Consider the following 15877-nt stretch of genomic DNA (forward strand, 5'->3'; position numbering starts at 1 on the left):
AATCATTGCCTGCCACTTACAGCTCTGCCCACACACTGATTTGTTAACTGACTGTTCCTCCAAGATACCATATGCCTTCAGGCTCTTCCTTTCTTTTTCTTTTCTTTCTTTCTTTTTTTTTTTATTACTGCTCACTAGGATACCCTTCTACTCTTCTCCAATTGGCAAATATCCTTAAAGAACCAGACAAATGTCTTCTTTCCTCTTGATCTTTCCCTAATAGCCTCATCCTTCCATCCTGTTGCTCCTTCTGTGCATAGATAGCGTTTTTGAACACTTCTCCATTGTTGCAGTAATCATTTTGTATTAGAGTTATTTATATGCCTGTAATCAGTGGGCCTGGCACAATGCCTGGCAATGTTGGTTGATTTGAATAAATGAATACATGAAATGACAGGGTCTGGAAGGATCTTGTGAGATGGGATCTAACCAGTTGAAATTTGTTAAAGGTAAATATGCGTCAAGAAGACCAGTTATACAAGAATGGAAATAGAGGAGACTGGCTTCACAGCAGAATGTGTTAAAAATTTTTAGAGGTTTGGTTGATAGCACTGAGTCAACTATGTGAGGTGGTAACAAAAAAAGAAGGAGAAGAAGAGGAGGAGGAAGAAGGGGAAGAGAAGGAGAAAAGAATGTGAAATATCTTGTCTGATTTTATAGCCAGAGTATTGGGTTTGGTTCTAGATATTATGGTTTTAGAGGGATTTAGGCCAGAATAGCAATAATTCTTGAAACCATTTGTAAAAATAGACAAAATAAGATGATGAAAATAAACATAATGAGGAAGAAAAAAGGAGAAAGCACAAATATACAAAATAAGAAATGAGAGTGGAGAAGTAATCCTTGAAACAGAAAAAACTGTAACAGTCTTTGCAGGTCTGTACAAATAAATTTTAAAACTTTGGTGAAATTGATAATTTCTGAGGGAAATTCTGATTACTAAAATTGATAGAAATGGAATATTTAAACAGACCAATTTCTGTAGATGAAATAGAGAACCTTAATAAGGAACTATTCCTCAAAAAATGTACCAGGCAGAGATTATTTCACAGGGGAATTCTACCAAACCTCCACTCGTCAGACAGTCCCAGTGCTCTACAGATGATGTCAGAGGATTGAAAATAAGGAGAAACTTCCTGCTTCATTTTATGAATATACCTACATGGTAGTGCAAAAAAGAAAACTACAGACTAATATTACTTGTGAATACCCATGAAAAAGTACAACAAATATAGTACTAATATAGCACTAGTAAATATTTTATTAGCGAACAAAATTCAAAACCACACTAAAAATGTAATTATTATGATCAAATAGGATTAACTCCAGGAATGCAAGGTAGGTTCATTATTAGGAAATCCACATATACTAGATCTCAGGAACAATGATCATAGAATTATCTCCATAAATGCTGACAAAACTTTCATCAAAATTTAACACCCGTTCCTTATAAAACCACTCAAGAAAATAAGACTTGCTTGGTAACGGCATCGAGATGTGGTTCGAGATTCACTCTGGGATCGCCATCATGACCATGTGCTTGTTCAAACTGCGAAAGGCCACTGCGCGCATCCACAGGTTCACTAACAGGGGCAAGGAAAAAATGGTTGCCCATTATTCGTATCAGTGGAACTTGATGGAAAGACATAGGCGCATCTCTGGAGTTAATCGTTACTATGTGTTAAAGGGTTTGGAGAACATTGATTAAGGAAGCATTTTCCTGATGGATGAAAAATAACTCAGTTACGCTCGTCTACCCCTGCTAGAAGGTTATGCAGTGTATTGTGTAGCATGCCCTGTATTTTATAGTGTGTGATAAAAATAAAACAAAAAAGTAGGGACTTCCCTGGTGGCGCAGTGGTTAAGAATCCGCCTGCCAATGCAGGGGACGTGAGTTCCAGCCCTGGTCTGGGAAGATCCCACGTGCTGCGAAGCAACTAAGCCCGTGCGCCACAACTACTGAGCATGTGCTCTAGAGCCCTTGCACCACAACTACGGGGCCTGTGCTCTAGACCCTGCAAGCCATAGCTACTGAGCCCACATGCCACAACTACTGAGCCCACATGCCACAACAACTGAAGCCCATGCACCTAGAGCCTGTGCTCTGCAACAAGAAGCTAGAAGCTCGTACACCGCAATGAGAAGCTTGTGCACCACAATGAGAAGCTTGTGCACCACAATGAGAAGCTTGTGCACCACAATGAAGAGGAGCCCCTGCTTGCAGCAACTAGAGAAAGCCCACGTGCAGCAGCAAAGACCCAACACAGCCAAAAATAAATAAATAAACAAACAAACAAAACCCCAAAGAAGTCGAAAAAATAAAAAGAAAAGAATACTTGATGGATTCTTTCTTAACATGATAAAATAAATAAATAAATAAATAAATATATATATACACACACATACCTTATTCCTAAAAACCAGTCACTTTCTAAATTGGGAAACACTACAAGTATTTTCTCTAAGTCCAGAAACAGGTAAGGATGCCCACTATCTCCACTACTGGTCAACATTGTACCAGGGGTATTTAGAAATTGATTAGAGGCACAAGGCTTAGTAAAGAAGTAAAACTATTTCTTTTTGTAGATGATATGACAGTAATCCTGGAAAGCATTGAGAATTACTGATAAACAATAGAAGATAAGGTAACAGAATATAAAATTAACCTACAGCTTTCACATACACAAAGAGTAACCAATTACAGAATGTAATGGTAGAGAAAACCACATTTATAATCACAATAAAGAAGAATTGAATACTTAGAAGTGAACTTAACAGGAAATGTATAAAACCTACAAGAGGAAAACTTTAAGACACTCCTGAAAGACACATTTGAACAAATGGAAAGACACCCCCTATTCTTGAATAGGGTGATTCAACATCATAAAGGTAACAGTTCTGGCTATGTCAATTTATAAATTTAATATAATCCCAATAAAAATTCTGACAGGCTTTATGGAAGTTCGTATGGGGAAATAAGTTTGCAAGAATAGACAAGAAAACATTAAAAAGAGAAAAATTTCAAGGGGGAGGGACTAGTACCAGATATTAAAATATACTATAAAGCCTCTACAAATAAAACATTTTGGTACTGGTGCATGAATAAACAAATATACAAGTGATATAGAATACAAAGTCCAGAAATAAACCTAAACTCTGGAAATTTAGTATATGATAAAGGTGGCATCTCAAATCCCTGGGGTAAAGAGTGTCTTTTTAGTAAATGGTGCTGGAACAACTGGGTAGCCATTTGAAAAAAGATAAATTGTATCCATATCTCATATCATACACGAATAAATTCCAAATGGATCAGGGATCTAAATGTAAACAATTTTGAAACCATATAAGAACTAGAAAAAAGCAGAGGTGAATTCTTTCACCTCAAGTGTAGGGAAAGGCTTTCTGACCATGACTCAAAATTCAGAGGCAATAAAATAAAATATCAGTAAATTTGATTATATAAAAATGAAAACCTTTTCATGGCCAAAAAACTACCATAAACCAAGTCAAAAGATGACTGACAAACTGGGAAATCTCTGCAACATATGTCAAAGACAAAAGGGTAACATTCCTAATATATAAAGAACTCTTAAAAATGGAGGCACAAAGGACCAAACACTTTGATAGAAAAATGGGAAAGAGATGTGAACAGACAATTCATGTAGATATAAAAAAGATATAAAGGATAAGAATATAAAATGAATTCTTAAACCTACCAAAGGAGGTTCAAACTCATAACTAAAGAAATGAAGATTAAAACAGCACTGAGATACAATTTCTCACCTATCTGTCACACTGGCAAAAATTTAAAAGTATGACAACATGTTCTGTTGGCAAGGCTGTGGGAAAATGCACTCTCTTGCATTGCTGTTGGGAATGCAAATGGATACAATGCTTTTGGCGGGGATTTTGGCAATATATGATAAAGCTATCTACTTAATGTGCCTTTTTACCTAGCAATCTTCTTTGAATCTACCCTGAAGGTAGACCTCCATCAACATGAAAATACGCACGCATAAGGTTACTCATTGCTGCAGCGTTTCTAATTGCAAAATATTGGAAAAAACCTGAATGCCCATGTGTAGAAGAGTGGTTGAATAAATTATGGTATAGCCACATAATGGAGTTCTATGTAGCTGTAAAATAAGGAAGATCTCTAGACCATTATGGGGTGATTTCCAGAATATATTAAGTGAATATTAATTGAAGTGAAAAGTGCAGATGATAAAAGAATATCAATGCTATGCTGTTTTTCACATAAGAAGGAAAGGGAAATAAGAAAATATACATCTCTTTTTTTTCCCCAGATAACATAGGACGAATCTGATTGGCTACCTACAGGGGAGGATAGGAATGGGGTGGAAAGAATGGAGAAAAGGGAATGGAGTAGAAAGAATGATGGAGGAGTGATACTTCTGAATATATGTTTTTATATAGCTCTGACTTTTAGAATCATGGTAATCTTTCTCCTACCCCAAAAATAAATAATTAAAATCCACCAAGACGTGAGGAGAACCCAAAATGGACTGTAAATTGTAATAAATGTACCTAACCATATTGCAGTTAGTAATATAACCACACTGAAGGTGGTGGAAAGAAAAGAACTAACCTAAGTCACTTTGGAATCAGTATTTTGAGTGTACACTGTAAGGCCAAAGACAAAAAGAACTATATACAAATATTATGTTCTGGTTAGTAAATTTGTTTTTCGCAAGGTATGGATTAGCAAGTCAAACTATTTGATGTGTTTTCTAGGACTGCGGAAATGTTGGTAAATATATTGTGAATAGAGTCAGATTTCTCACTGTGGGAGAAAGGAGTTACATATAAGGAAAAGGGAAAAGAGAGGTGAACCCTATGGTGTTGGGCTGGAGGCGGGATCAGGATAATTCATGGTATGTCTCTCCATCAGTCTGTCAAGATAAGTAGATACAGATATGTGTGTATGTGTGTATACATACACATATTTCCTACTCTGCTACCGAGAGGGCCCAGAATGTTACCCAAGTAGAATGAGTACACCTCATGCCCAAAGTTTGGATTCTAAAAACTGTTCTCCAATAAAAGGAGCCAGAATTGTTTTCTTTTGAGAAATAGCTGATTACAGAGCTGGGACAGAGAAAATACAAGATGAGGGGACTCTTTTAAAAATACAGGTTCAAAAAAACACAGAAAACAAAACCAGGTTCTAATTCATTAGGGCAGGGGCACTGTTTGAGAGTCTGCATTTCCATTTTATTTATTTATTAGAAATTGGGGACCCAATTCAAGGGTCCCACTATTCTTTTTTTTTAATTAATTAATTAATTTATTTATTGGCTGTGTTGGCTCTTTGTTGCTGCGCGCAGTCTTTCTCTAGTTGTGGCGAGCGGGGGCTACTCTCCGTTGCGGTGCGCGGGTTTCTCATTGTCGTGGCTTTTCTTGTTGCAGAGCATGGGCTCTAGGCACGCAGGCTTCAGTAGCTGTGGCATGTGGGCTCAGTAGTTGTGGCTTGCGGGCTCTAGAGCACAGGCTCAGTAGTTGTGGCTCACGGGCTTAGTTGCTCCGTGGCATGTGGGATCTTCCCGGACAAGGGCTCGAACCCATGTCTCCTGCATTGGCAGGCGGATTCTTAACCACTGCGCCACCAGGGAAGCCCTCCATTTTATTTTATTTTTATTTATTTTTATTTTTTAATTTATTTTTGGCTGTATTGGGACTTCGTTGCTGCACGTGGACTTTCTCTAGTTGCAGTGAGTGGGGGCTCCTCTTCATTGCAGTGCACGGGCTTCTCATTGTGGTGGCTTCTCTTGCTGAGAAGCACGGACTCTGGGCGCGTGGGCTTCAGTAGTTGTGGCATGTGGGCTCAGTAGTTGTGGCTCACTGGCTTAGTTGCTCCATGGCATGTGGGATCTTTCTGGACCAGGGCTCAAACCCGTGTCCCCTGCATTGGCAGGCGGATTCGTAACCACTGTGCCACCAGGGAAGCCCTTATTTTATTTTATTCTATTCTGTTTGAAGTATAGTTGTTTTGAAGTATAGTTGATTTACAGTGTTTTATGGGAGTGCATTTCTAACAGGCTCCTGGGTGATACTGATGCTGCTGGTCCAGGGAGCACACTTTGATTAGTAGACAACTACTTACTGTAGATTATTACACAAGAGACTCAAACATTGGATGTGGTGGAAGAAGTGACTTCCATTCTAAGAGTTTTGGTGAGGTCATTTGAACCTCCGGGATGCGTTCATTTAGCTGGCAGTGTAGTCGAGTGTAGAGTGGAAGGAGCACTGGCTTGGGAGTCAGGGTGAATTTCATATGGTTTACAGTCTGGGTGGCCTTGAACAATTTATTTCACCTTTTTTGAGCCTCAGTTTCCAGTTAGCAAAATAGATACAGTAAAATATCGCTGGCAGATTAGCATTAGAGAAAATGTGTTTAAGGACCTAGCATAGCTCTTGACACAGCGTAGGTGTTCAGAAAAGTGGTGACAGTTATTATGCTGTAGAATCCTCTTTACTGGAAGACCAGAGCTGTGATTAATGTGCGTGAACATTACTGTTTGGAGCCTCAAAGTAGTTTTGCATCAGAGACAACTTACTTTTATTCATTGACCAAAAGAAGGCTATGGTTACTTAAGTAAAATCGTCTTGGCCTGATGATGAAAAATACTTGTTCTTGTCTGCCCTTGCATAATTAACTTTTACAATCATTTTAAGTCTTGGCCTGATGAAATGTGACAAATGATTCACTGATTCAAACAGATATTTGTTGAGCACCTGTTGCTCTGAGTCCAACAATCTTGAACTCTTACAACTTCCTGCATAGAGCGTAGTTCAGACCTGAGCTCCTTTTGAGCTCATTGTCCCCTCTGCCTCCTCTCCTCCTTCAGGAACCCCTCCACCGCCGAGCATGGGCTTCAGTTGGGCTAATACTCTCTTAGCACCTTGTACACCCCTGTCATAGTGCTTGTCTCTACCAGCCTGCAAGCTTCTCTTCCTCTCCCTCTCTTCTCGTATTTTTCCTGCAAACTTCTCAAAGGCATAACACTCTTTGTAGCCCCATAGCGGAACAGTGCCTGCACTCAACTTGTTGAATAGATTGCTTGACACAGGACATCCTCAAGGAGATCGGAGTCTGAGGTGTGTGGGAGGGTCAGGGAAGGCTTCCTGGAAAAGGTGATACTTGAGCTGAGATTTAAGAGGAGATGGCAAGCAGGGGGAGGTAGCGTGGCTGGAAAACATGGCGCATTTGGGGCACTGCACATGGTTTGGCTGAACTGAAACATGGGGGGCAAAAGTGGGGGAAGGGAGTGAGTGAAGCTGGAGAAGAGGTAAGGGCCAGCACATGACAGACTTAAATGCAGCTAAGGAGATTGGGTTTTATCTTGAGGATAATGAGAAGCCAGTGAAGGATTTTAAGCAGGAATGTGTGGAGGGTGGGTTGGGGGTGAGATTTGATACAGAGAGTTGTATATAAGCCTGGTAATCTGACCCAGCTGTTACCCATAATGCCTTTCTGGCCTGGAGCATAGTGGTTTGCTATGGAAGTGCCCTTTGCCTGGCCTGCCTCACACAGTGTTTTGGCTGTACAGTGGGAGCAGACCTGGACAGGAGTCTGGCCCATGTTAAGGCAGAAGGTGCAGCCGCCTCTATTCTGCAGAGTGAGTTGAATAGCAAGAGGCCCTTGGTAAGTGCTTGGACCATCTTTACTGGGTTTCCTTACCAGGTCTGCCAGGTCCTAGCTATGGGGACATTAGAGAAGTTGCATAATTTCTCTGAACCTCATCCATAGAATGGAGATGATACCGACCCTTCAGTGCTTTTGTGAGAACTGAATTAGATAATGATAATGAAAATAATAATGACCATTTAGTAAGCATCAACTGTGTGGCAGGCTGTGTTCCAGGTACATTATTAACTCATTAAAACATATATAGGGGCTTCCCTGGTGGAGCAGTGGTTAAGAATCCACTTGCCAATGCAGGGGACACGGGTTCAAGCCCTGGTCTGGGAAGATCCCACATGCCGCGGAGCAGCTAAGCCCGTGTGCCACAACTACTGAGCCTGTGCTCTAGAGCCTGCGAGCCACGACTTCTGAGCCCACGTGCTGCAACTACTGAAGCCCGAGTGCCTAGAGCCCGTGCTCTGCAACAGCAGAAGCCACCGCAATGAGAAGCCCGTGCCCACCACAACTAGAGAAAGCCCACGTGCAGTAACGAAGGCTCAACCCAGCCAAAAATAAAATAAGTAAATAAGTAAATTTATTTTAAAAAACATATATAAAACATCAAAAATAGTGTTTAGTTCATGGTAGGTACTAGTAAATATCAGATTCCTCCCCCCACCTCCTGCTGATCATTGCACTTCCTATAGTTTGTCCGTAGCTGATAGATTATTGCCTTAGCACTACCTTCCAAAGGACTTTATTTATTCCCACAAATCGACATAGAGAAAGAAAATAGTGAAGATTTCGTTTAAGCCCAGGAAGCAGCCAGTGAGTAATTTCCAACATCATTTCATTAAGGAAGTACTTGGGGCTTAGAAATCAACTGTACTTTAACCAAATTATAGTTTAATACTGTTAGCCTTTGAACTTAATTTTTAGGTTCAGGGTCTTGGGCTTCTACAGAAATCAGACAGAACTGCTGCCTGTACTGACATTGTTCATGTGCTATTTTGATATTTAGTGCCCATCTTCAGACCAGATAATCAGAATAAACACCTGAATGCAAGCTGTGTTTAAAATGGAATATGTAAGGTTGTCTGAGTGTTGGGATGAGTTATGTGTCCAACCTGAGTCTGATGGGTTTCTGATGGTACTGGGCCATAGCTTTGTCTGAAAAATGAAACCTCCCTCCATCTGCAGCCCCAGTCTTCAGGAACACTGCTCGTCATAGCCTTTCTTTTTCTTTCTTTGTGCAGGTTTCAGGTAACTAGATCCTCTTTGACAATATAAAGCATGGATTAAAACTAGCTCCGTAGCAATCCCAGGATTATAGGCTCAGGAGAATAAACCTTGGATTGGGTTCAGTTAAGTCTCATTGTAAAGAAATCAGCTATGGGAGAGGCATTTCTGAACTTGGTTTCTGTTGATTCCTGGTTCCCCAAGATCAATTCTTAGGAGTGTCACAGTTCATTGTGCATACAGGACATGAGTGATTGTTCCTGAGAAGCATAATGGGTTGCTGGCAGCAGTGGTTACACTTGAAAACTGGCTGTGGTTCTGGCCCAGCCTTTATCCCTGGTTAACAGAGCAAAACTCAAGGAAAGCAGGAGTCATAGTCACTGAAACACTCATCTGCGTACCTGTGTCCACACTGCCACCCAAGTCAGAGGTTAGCTTATCCCTGGAGACTAGCATAAAACTAGAGAATTTTAGAACATACTCCATGTCTGACCATCTTTCTTTCTTTCCTTAAAACCTCCTCCTCCCTCTGGATATAGATTGCCCAATCTCAAATGCTGCCTTCGAGGGTGCAGGGTAGAGGATAAGAGTAATATGCAACTATTCCCTTATTTCCACCTTTCATTTTCCAGCAACAGCTGCAGGCATATGTGGCCTGGGTGAACGCACAGCTGAAGAAGAGGCCAACAGTGAAGCCTGTGCAGGACTTGCGACAGGATCTCCGGGATGGGGTGATCCTGGCGTATCTCATCGAGATTGTAGGTCAGTTGGCCCTGGACTCCAATGTTAGCGTAAACCAGAACATGGCCTCTTTTATCCTCCATATACCCTTCAGAGCAGATTGCTCCTTCTTTAAAATAAATGGAAATGGGACTTCCCTGGTGGTCCAGTGGTTAAGAGTCTGAGCTTCCACTGCACGAGGCACAGGTTCTATCCCTGGTTGGGGAACTAAGATCCCGCATACTGCGGCCAAAAAAATTTTTTAAAATAAATGAATAAAATAAATGGAAATGGAAGTAGAGAAGACTTAAGATACTTGCCCAAGGTTACTTTATTTATTTATCGTCAATAAACACTGTGTTGCAGGTGCCGTGTTAAGCTTTGGGAGTATGATGATGAGCACAGTCTAGGCTCTCAAGAGTCTCCCAATCTATTTGGAAAGACTGGAAAGTGAAGTCACTTCCATTAATGTACTTAGTATTCTGATGGGGCAAGTACAGATAGGAGCCCATGGGGGACACCCAACCCAGTCTTAGGGGTTGAGGGATGGCTTGCCAGAAGATTTGATGTCTAGACTGAGGCTGGAAAAGGAAGCGGTAGCCAGGCAAAAAGAAGGTGTGTTAGCAGCAAAAGGACCCCTCTATGGTATTCACTACCATGATGCTTCCCAAGAGACCTTGTTTTCTTGAAGCCCTGGAGTTGTTGCCGGTCATTCTTATTAGATGGTATCATAACCTTATTTCCATAGCATTTGTCTGTAGCTCTGTTATTATTTCTCTCACCAAAAGGTAATTATTTACTATCTATTTCTCCTGTATAGACTGAGCTCTTTAAGAGCAGGTACAGTATAATTTTTTTTCTGTTTCTACAACCCCTAACCAAGTGCCAGACACATAGTAGGTACTCAAACGTTCATTGTCATGTAAGTCAGCTTACCTTGCCTAGAGTCTTTGAGGGATGTGGGGTTTGCAAGTGGTATGTAAGAATTCAGGTTTGCAACAGACAGCCTGTCCATGAATACCTCATTCAGACAGCTCATGGATTCATTAGAGTATTCACTTATGGTTATAATAACCATGGTAATAGTAATAGCAGCTGCTATTTATTGAACACTATCTCATTTAATTTCATTTGATCATCAACCTTTGAGAAACATAATAGCCCCATTTTCAGGAAACAAACTTAAAAGAGAATTTATAAAAATATGTAAATTCATTGAGTACTTTATATATTATATATATATGTAATGTATATATCAAGCATTGTGCTAAGCATGCTACTTTGATGGACTTATGATATAGATATGATGTTAGTACTATTTCACCCATTTTATAGGATTTAGAAAGGTTAAGCAACTTTACAACGTCACATAACTGTAAGTGGCAAAGCAGAGATACAAACCTAGATCTGCTTTAATTCCAAAGCTCATTTTAAAATGAGCTCATTTAATTCTTCATTCATTTGAATAGATTATACTGGAAATGTAATCAGTTAGAAAATCCAGACAACACAAGAGGATATAAAGTCGAAAGCCATTTTTCCACCTCTGTCCCCCTGCCAGCTACCTGCTCTTTCTGGAGGCAACCAGTGTTAGCAGTTTCTTGCTTTTTTTTTCCCAGAGATATTCTATGCATATACAAGCAATATGAATACGTATTCTTGTTTACCCCAAACCCAGGTTCTTAAATGCTGCGTTCTGTTGTGACTTGGCTATAAAGAAAAATTCACAGAATTCACTGCCTTATTTTCCATTCTTTCTTTAGCCAGCCTTCACTGGGCTTTTGATCCCACTACTCCCCCGAAACTGCTCTCCTCAAGGTCACAACCTCTGCCTTGTCAAATCCAGTGGCCAGGCCTCAGTCCTCGCTGTATTCAACTTAGCAGAACCTGACAGTGGATCACTCCCTCCTCCTCCAAACACCTTCTCCCCTTGGACTCCAGGACCCTGTGGTTTCGAGTTTTCCTCCTTCCTCACTGGCCTCTCCTGTTAGCTTTGCTGGCTATCTCCTCCTTCCTGACCTCTAAATGTTGAAGTTCTCCTTAGAGGCTTAGACCTTAGCCCTTATATATTCTCTACCCCTAAGTGAGCTCTTCCCAAATTTGTATCTTTAGCCCTAAGCTTTTCATTGAGTTCTAGACATGAATATCAACTTCCTGTTCAACGTCTCTGCTTGGATGTCTAAAATGCAGCTCTCGGGAATTCCCTGGTGGTCCAGTGGTTAGGACTCGGCACTTTCACTGATGAGGGCCTGGGTTCAATCTCTGGTTGGGCCAAAAGAAAAAACTGCAGCTCTCTTCATGTGTCATAATCAGAGTTTTTCCTTCTCCCCGCTGATCCCTCTATCCTCCGAGATTCTTCATCTAACACATCACAGTACCATTCACCCAGCTGTTAAAGCAGAACATTTAGAAGTTGTCTTTTATCATTCTCTTTTCCTCATATATCATATCCAGTCCTTCACATGTGCTGTGCGCTTTATATTAAAAATGTACCCAGGAGCTTTGCTCAGGTGTGGGTCTGGACCCTTGTGTAGTCTCAATGTGCAACTGATCCCAGGTTAAGATGGAGCAGGGAGCCAAGGGCCTGAGCCGGTGGCATGTGGCTCTGCACCAGTTCACAGAGGAGACTGAGAAGTCAATGTCTATCTTGGACATGTCTTCATCTCCTGGAAGCAGTGGAGTGCACACCTCTTGGAACCATGGCCCATCAGGTTTTCAACATGTCCGTCAGTGCACAGAGCTGGATAGGATCCCCTTGGTCTCTGCTGAGGCACCCAGGCAGAATGCCGGTGAAATGGGACCACAGTTCTGTATGTTGCTGCCTGACCACGGTGTGAGCCCCCAAGTGACTTTCACTCCTTCCCAGATGATTTACTCAGGGAATGTCTCCTTCCCAGCCAGGAATGATGATTTTCCAGGGGCCCCAAGCAATGCCCTTAGGAGAGCCCAGTATTCCAGGGGCCACGACCTTTGGTGGGAATCTAAGAATGCCCCCCAATGGGCCGCCAGTCTCACCTGCCAGTGGAATCCCAATGACGTCCCACATCAGAATGCGAACAATGCCTTATTCTGGCTTCCCAACAGTAACTTCTAACAGAGACCCTTTAACACGTAAAACATTATTGTATACAACCGTGCCTTCCACTGAGGCCCAGGCAATGCTCCCCTCTTTGGCTCAGATGTTGCAGTCTAGAAACCCCACAACTTAGGGATGCCCCCAGCTGGATCCCATTATTGCTGGCTTTGGAATCCCAGGGCTCTTTTGTGAGCCAGCCAGTCTCCCAGGAAGACCCCTTCCTACCTAAGTAGTCTTTACCTGCTCCACGGAGAGCAGAGCAGTATTCCGGGGCCCAGGAAAGGGCTCCCAGGAAGAGATGCCCAGATTCAAGGCCTTAACCGCTGCAACTGAGAGAACTGTGAAAAAGCTAAGGGCTCCCACTTCGTGAGTCACCAACGCAAACACACAGGTGAAAGGCCCTGTAAATGCATGTGGGAAGCTTGTACTTGGTCCTTCTTCCGATCTGATGAACTTGGAAGACATACTCGGATACATGCCAAATACCGACCACATAAATGTGACCAGTGCAGCCGACAATTCATGAGATCTGACCATCTCAGACAGCACCAAAGGGCTCATATGTGGGTGCCAACATCCCCAGACCCACTGGCTGACAGTGGATGTATGGCTGGTTCTCCTGCTCCTGGTCTTTAGGTCAATCTACTCTTCCCCTCATTTTGACCTTTCCGTCCAGATCCTGCCTGCCTCTGACCAGCTAGTCTCTTTGGTAGGTGTAGGCTTTGATGAAGACAGAAAGATTATGAGGCAGTGTTGAAGCCCATGTGAGCTCTGGATCTAGTCAGAGCTCAAAACCTGTCTTGGATGTCCTCACATCTCTGGGGCCACCTACTTTTGTGCCAAGTTCAGCCACATGGGAAGATGGAGCAAAGTAGAGATTGGGAGCTTTATAAAAAGCTCTTTATCTTACATCATTCCCAGCTTGAAACCCTTTAGCGACTCTCCTTTGCCTGCTGCATAAAATCCAACTTCCTTATCTTGGTCTTTGACAGTTTCCAGAGCCAGTTTCCAGAGCCAAGACTATGTTCAAATCCTGAATTTACCACTTACTAGCTATGTGACCTTGGGAAAGGTCTTTGATCATTATGCCAGGTTCCCTCTTCTGGTAAAAGAAAAACACTGTTGGACTGTCATGAACACATCTTATGTACAAAACCAGATTCTCTCTCCAGCACTCACCAGCCGCATACCCAGAGTTTGTCTCCTCCCATCATTTCCAGACTTGGATGGAATGACCCCACAGGACATGGGATCTGGTATCTCAAGTAGCCACTAGCAACCCAGGAATGTGGAAGAGTTAGTGCTCCTGGGATAACATTTGACTAATGGGAGATGGGAGAAATCCAGGGGATAAATTCCCCCTTCTTCCCTCCCTTCCCTGAACTGGTGCAAGATACCATTTCTCCCGCTGGGGAGACCTCCCAAGTAGCCAGTGGACACAGCTTTTGTGCCTCTTCGAGGCTTGTCATGAAGCAGACTCAACCCGCTATCACCTGGCATTACCTCCTGTTCTTCCTTGTGTTGAGTCCCTTTTCTTCCTCTCAGTGCCCTGTAATCACCCATATAAACATTGGTACTTTAAAAAATTAATTAATTAATTAAAAATTAAAAAAAAAATGTACCCAGTATCTGACTTCTCACCTCTCAGCTTCTTCCCAAACCATCATTATCTCTTGCTTGATTGTTTTCACTTCCCTTTTAGCTAATCTCCCTATTTCCTCTTCACATAATCTATGTCCACACAGAGTCAACTTTTAAAAACATAAATCAGATCATGTAACTCCCTTACCTCAAACCCTCTGTTGGCTGTCCATTACACATAGAATAAAATTCAAGGTCTTTGCTCTTTTCCTCTGGTCCCTAAAGCTCCACATGGCCTGGCCTTGCTCACCTCTCCACCTTACCCTAGGACTCGACTCCTTGCTCTCTCCACTCCAGCCCTATGGTCTTGTTGCTGTTCCTCAGATAAGCTGAGCTCATTCCCACCTTGGGGTTGGGATCTGTGCATTCTCAGCCTGGAATGCTTCCTCCGCAAATCTTAACCTCTCTTACTTTATTCAAGCCTCTGCCCAAATGTGTTATCAGAGAGACCGTGATCACTCTTCTTTGTTGTTCCTCATAGTACTTATCACTACCTGAAATTATATTGAAGATTTATTTGTTACCTTGGTCATCTGTCATCCCTACAGATATAAACTCTATGATGGAAGGAAAGACGAAGTCCTGGTCATTGCTGTTTCTCTGGTGCTTAGAATAGGGCCTGGCACACAGTGAATATTGTGCTGAATATTTGTTAAATGAATATTCATGAATATTTGTTGAATGAATATTCATGAATATTTGTTGAATGAAAAAATGTATGCACAGCAACTTCACAGGCCCCTGGGAATAAATTTGAAAATTTGAAGGCCCTGCAAAAGACTTTCATTTTCCTATTCCCCATCCAAATTACAAACACCAAGGCCTAACTCACTTGCATATTTATAGATAATCTTAGTGTTTACATCAAATATTCTCTTTCTGTGTGTCTGGCTACTATGAAACTGTGACAGTACTGCTCCCCATAACTTCAAATATTTTCTTTATCCTAACAGCAGGAGAAAAGCTGAGTGGTGTACAGCTGAGTCCCAGTAACCAGCAGGAGATGAAAAATAATGTGGAGAAAGTGTTACAGTTTGTAGCCTCCAAAAAGATTCGTATGCACCAGACTTCAGCTAAAGGTCAGTGCTTCATCCTGTCCGTGGTGGGTGAGTACACTCGTCTTTACCTGGTGACTGTCACCCTCAGAAGAACTATCTGTTATGTAGCTGAGCGTTCCGAGTAGACTCGAGTAGGCTTAGGCCCACGACCTCGTATCATTTTTCCATAAAGAAAGTTATCCTCTTGGGACAGAGCGATTATCAAAATCCAAGTGCTTTGGAAACCTGGGTGAAGATAGAAGTTCTCTATTCATTTTAACTGAGTAAAGTTTTGCTTGAGTGTGTGTAGGAAGATTAACAGAAAAGAAATTATAAAATTGTGATATTAATTTTAGAATGTCTTGTTTAAGCTATCAAAAATTAAGATAGATTATGTTTTTTGAGTTTTTTGAGCCACATGGCCAGAAGAGGACACCTCTCAATCCAGTTTGAGCCCAGGCTTCAGGGAAGAAATGGTGTAGGTGTCCTCAGAAGGCACAGGCTCCCAGGTCCTCTCAC

The 15877-nt window shown here is 41.8% G+C and overlaps 2 protein-coding genes and 1 pseudogene across 3 annotated transcripts in view; all 3 read left to right on the forward strand.

Moving 5' to 3' along the window:
• DIXDC1 (DIX domain containing 1) overlaps window positions 1–15877 on the forward strand; it is a 64391-nt gene that overhangs the window by 10563 nt on the left and 37951 nt on the right. For both annotated transcript variants that reach the window (XM_060160377.1, XM_060160378.1), the window contains exons 2-3: window positions 9517–9646; window positions 15275–15400. In XM_060160377.1, the coding sequence (XP_060016360.1) occupies window positions 9517–9646; window positions 15275–15400 (256 nt within the window). The remainder of the gene's footprint in view (window positions 1–9516; window positions 9647–15274; window positions 15401–15877) is intronic.
• On the forward strand, window positions 1496–1837 carry LOC132525393 (NADH dehydrogenase [ubiquinone] 1 alpha subcomplex subunit 1-like). The gene has a single exon (XM_060157949.1). It carries the CDS (start codon window positions 1496–1498, stop codon window positions 1706–1708), a length of 213 nt encoding a protein of 70 aa, XP_060013932.1. The 3' UTR covers window positions 1709–1837.
• On the forward strand, window positions 12168–13316 carry LOC132525394 (Krueppel-like factor 17; annotated as a pseudogene).

Source organism: Lagenorhynchus albirostris, chromosome 9, assembly GCF_949774975.1.
Source record: "Lagenorhynchus albirostris chromosome 9, mLagAlb1.1, whole genome shotgun sequence".
NCBI classification, from domain to species: Eukaryota; Metazoa; Chordata; class Mammalia; order Artiodactyla; family Delphinidae; genus Lagenorhynchus; species Lagenorhynchus albirostris.

Coding starts and splice junctions, on each gene's coding strand:
- LOC132525393 (XM_060157949.1), top strand. CDS start 1,496: ATGTGGTTCGAGATTCACTCTGGGATCGCCATCATGACCATGTGCTTG.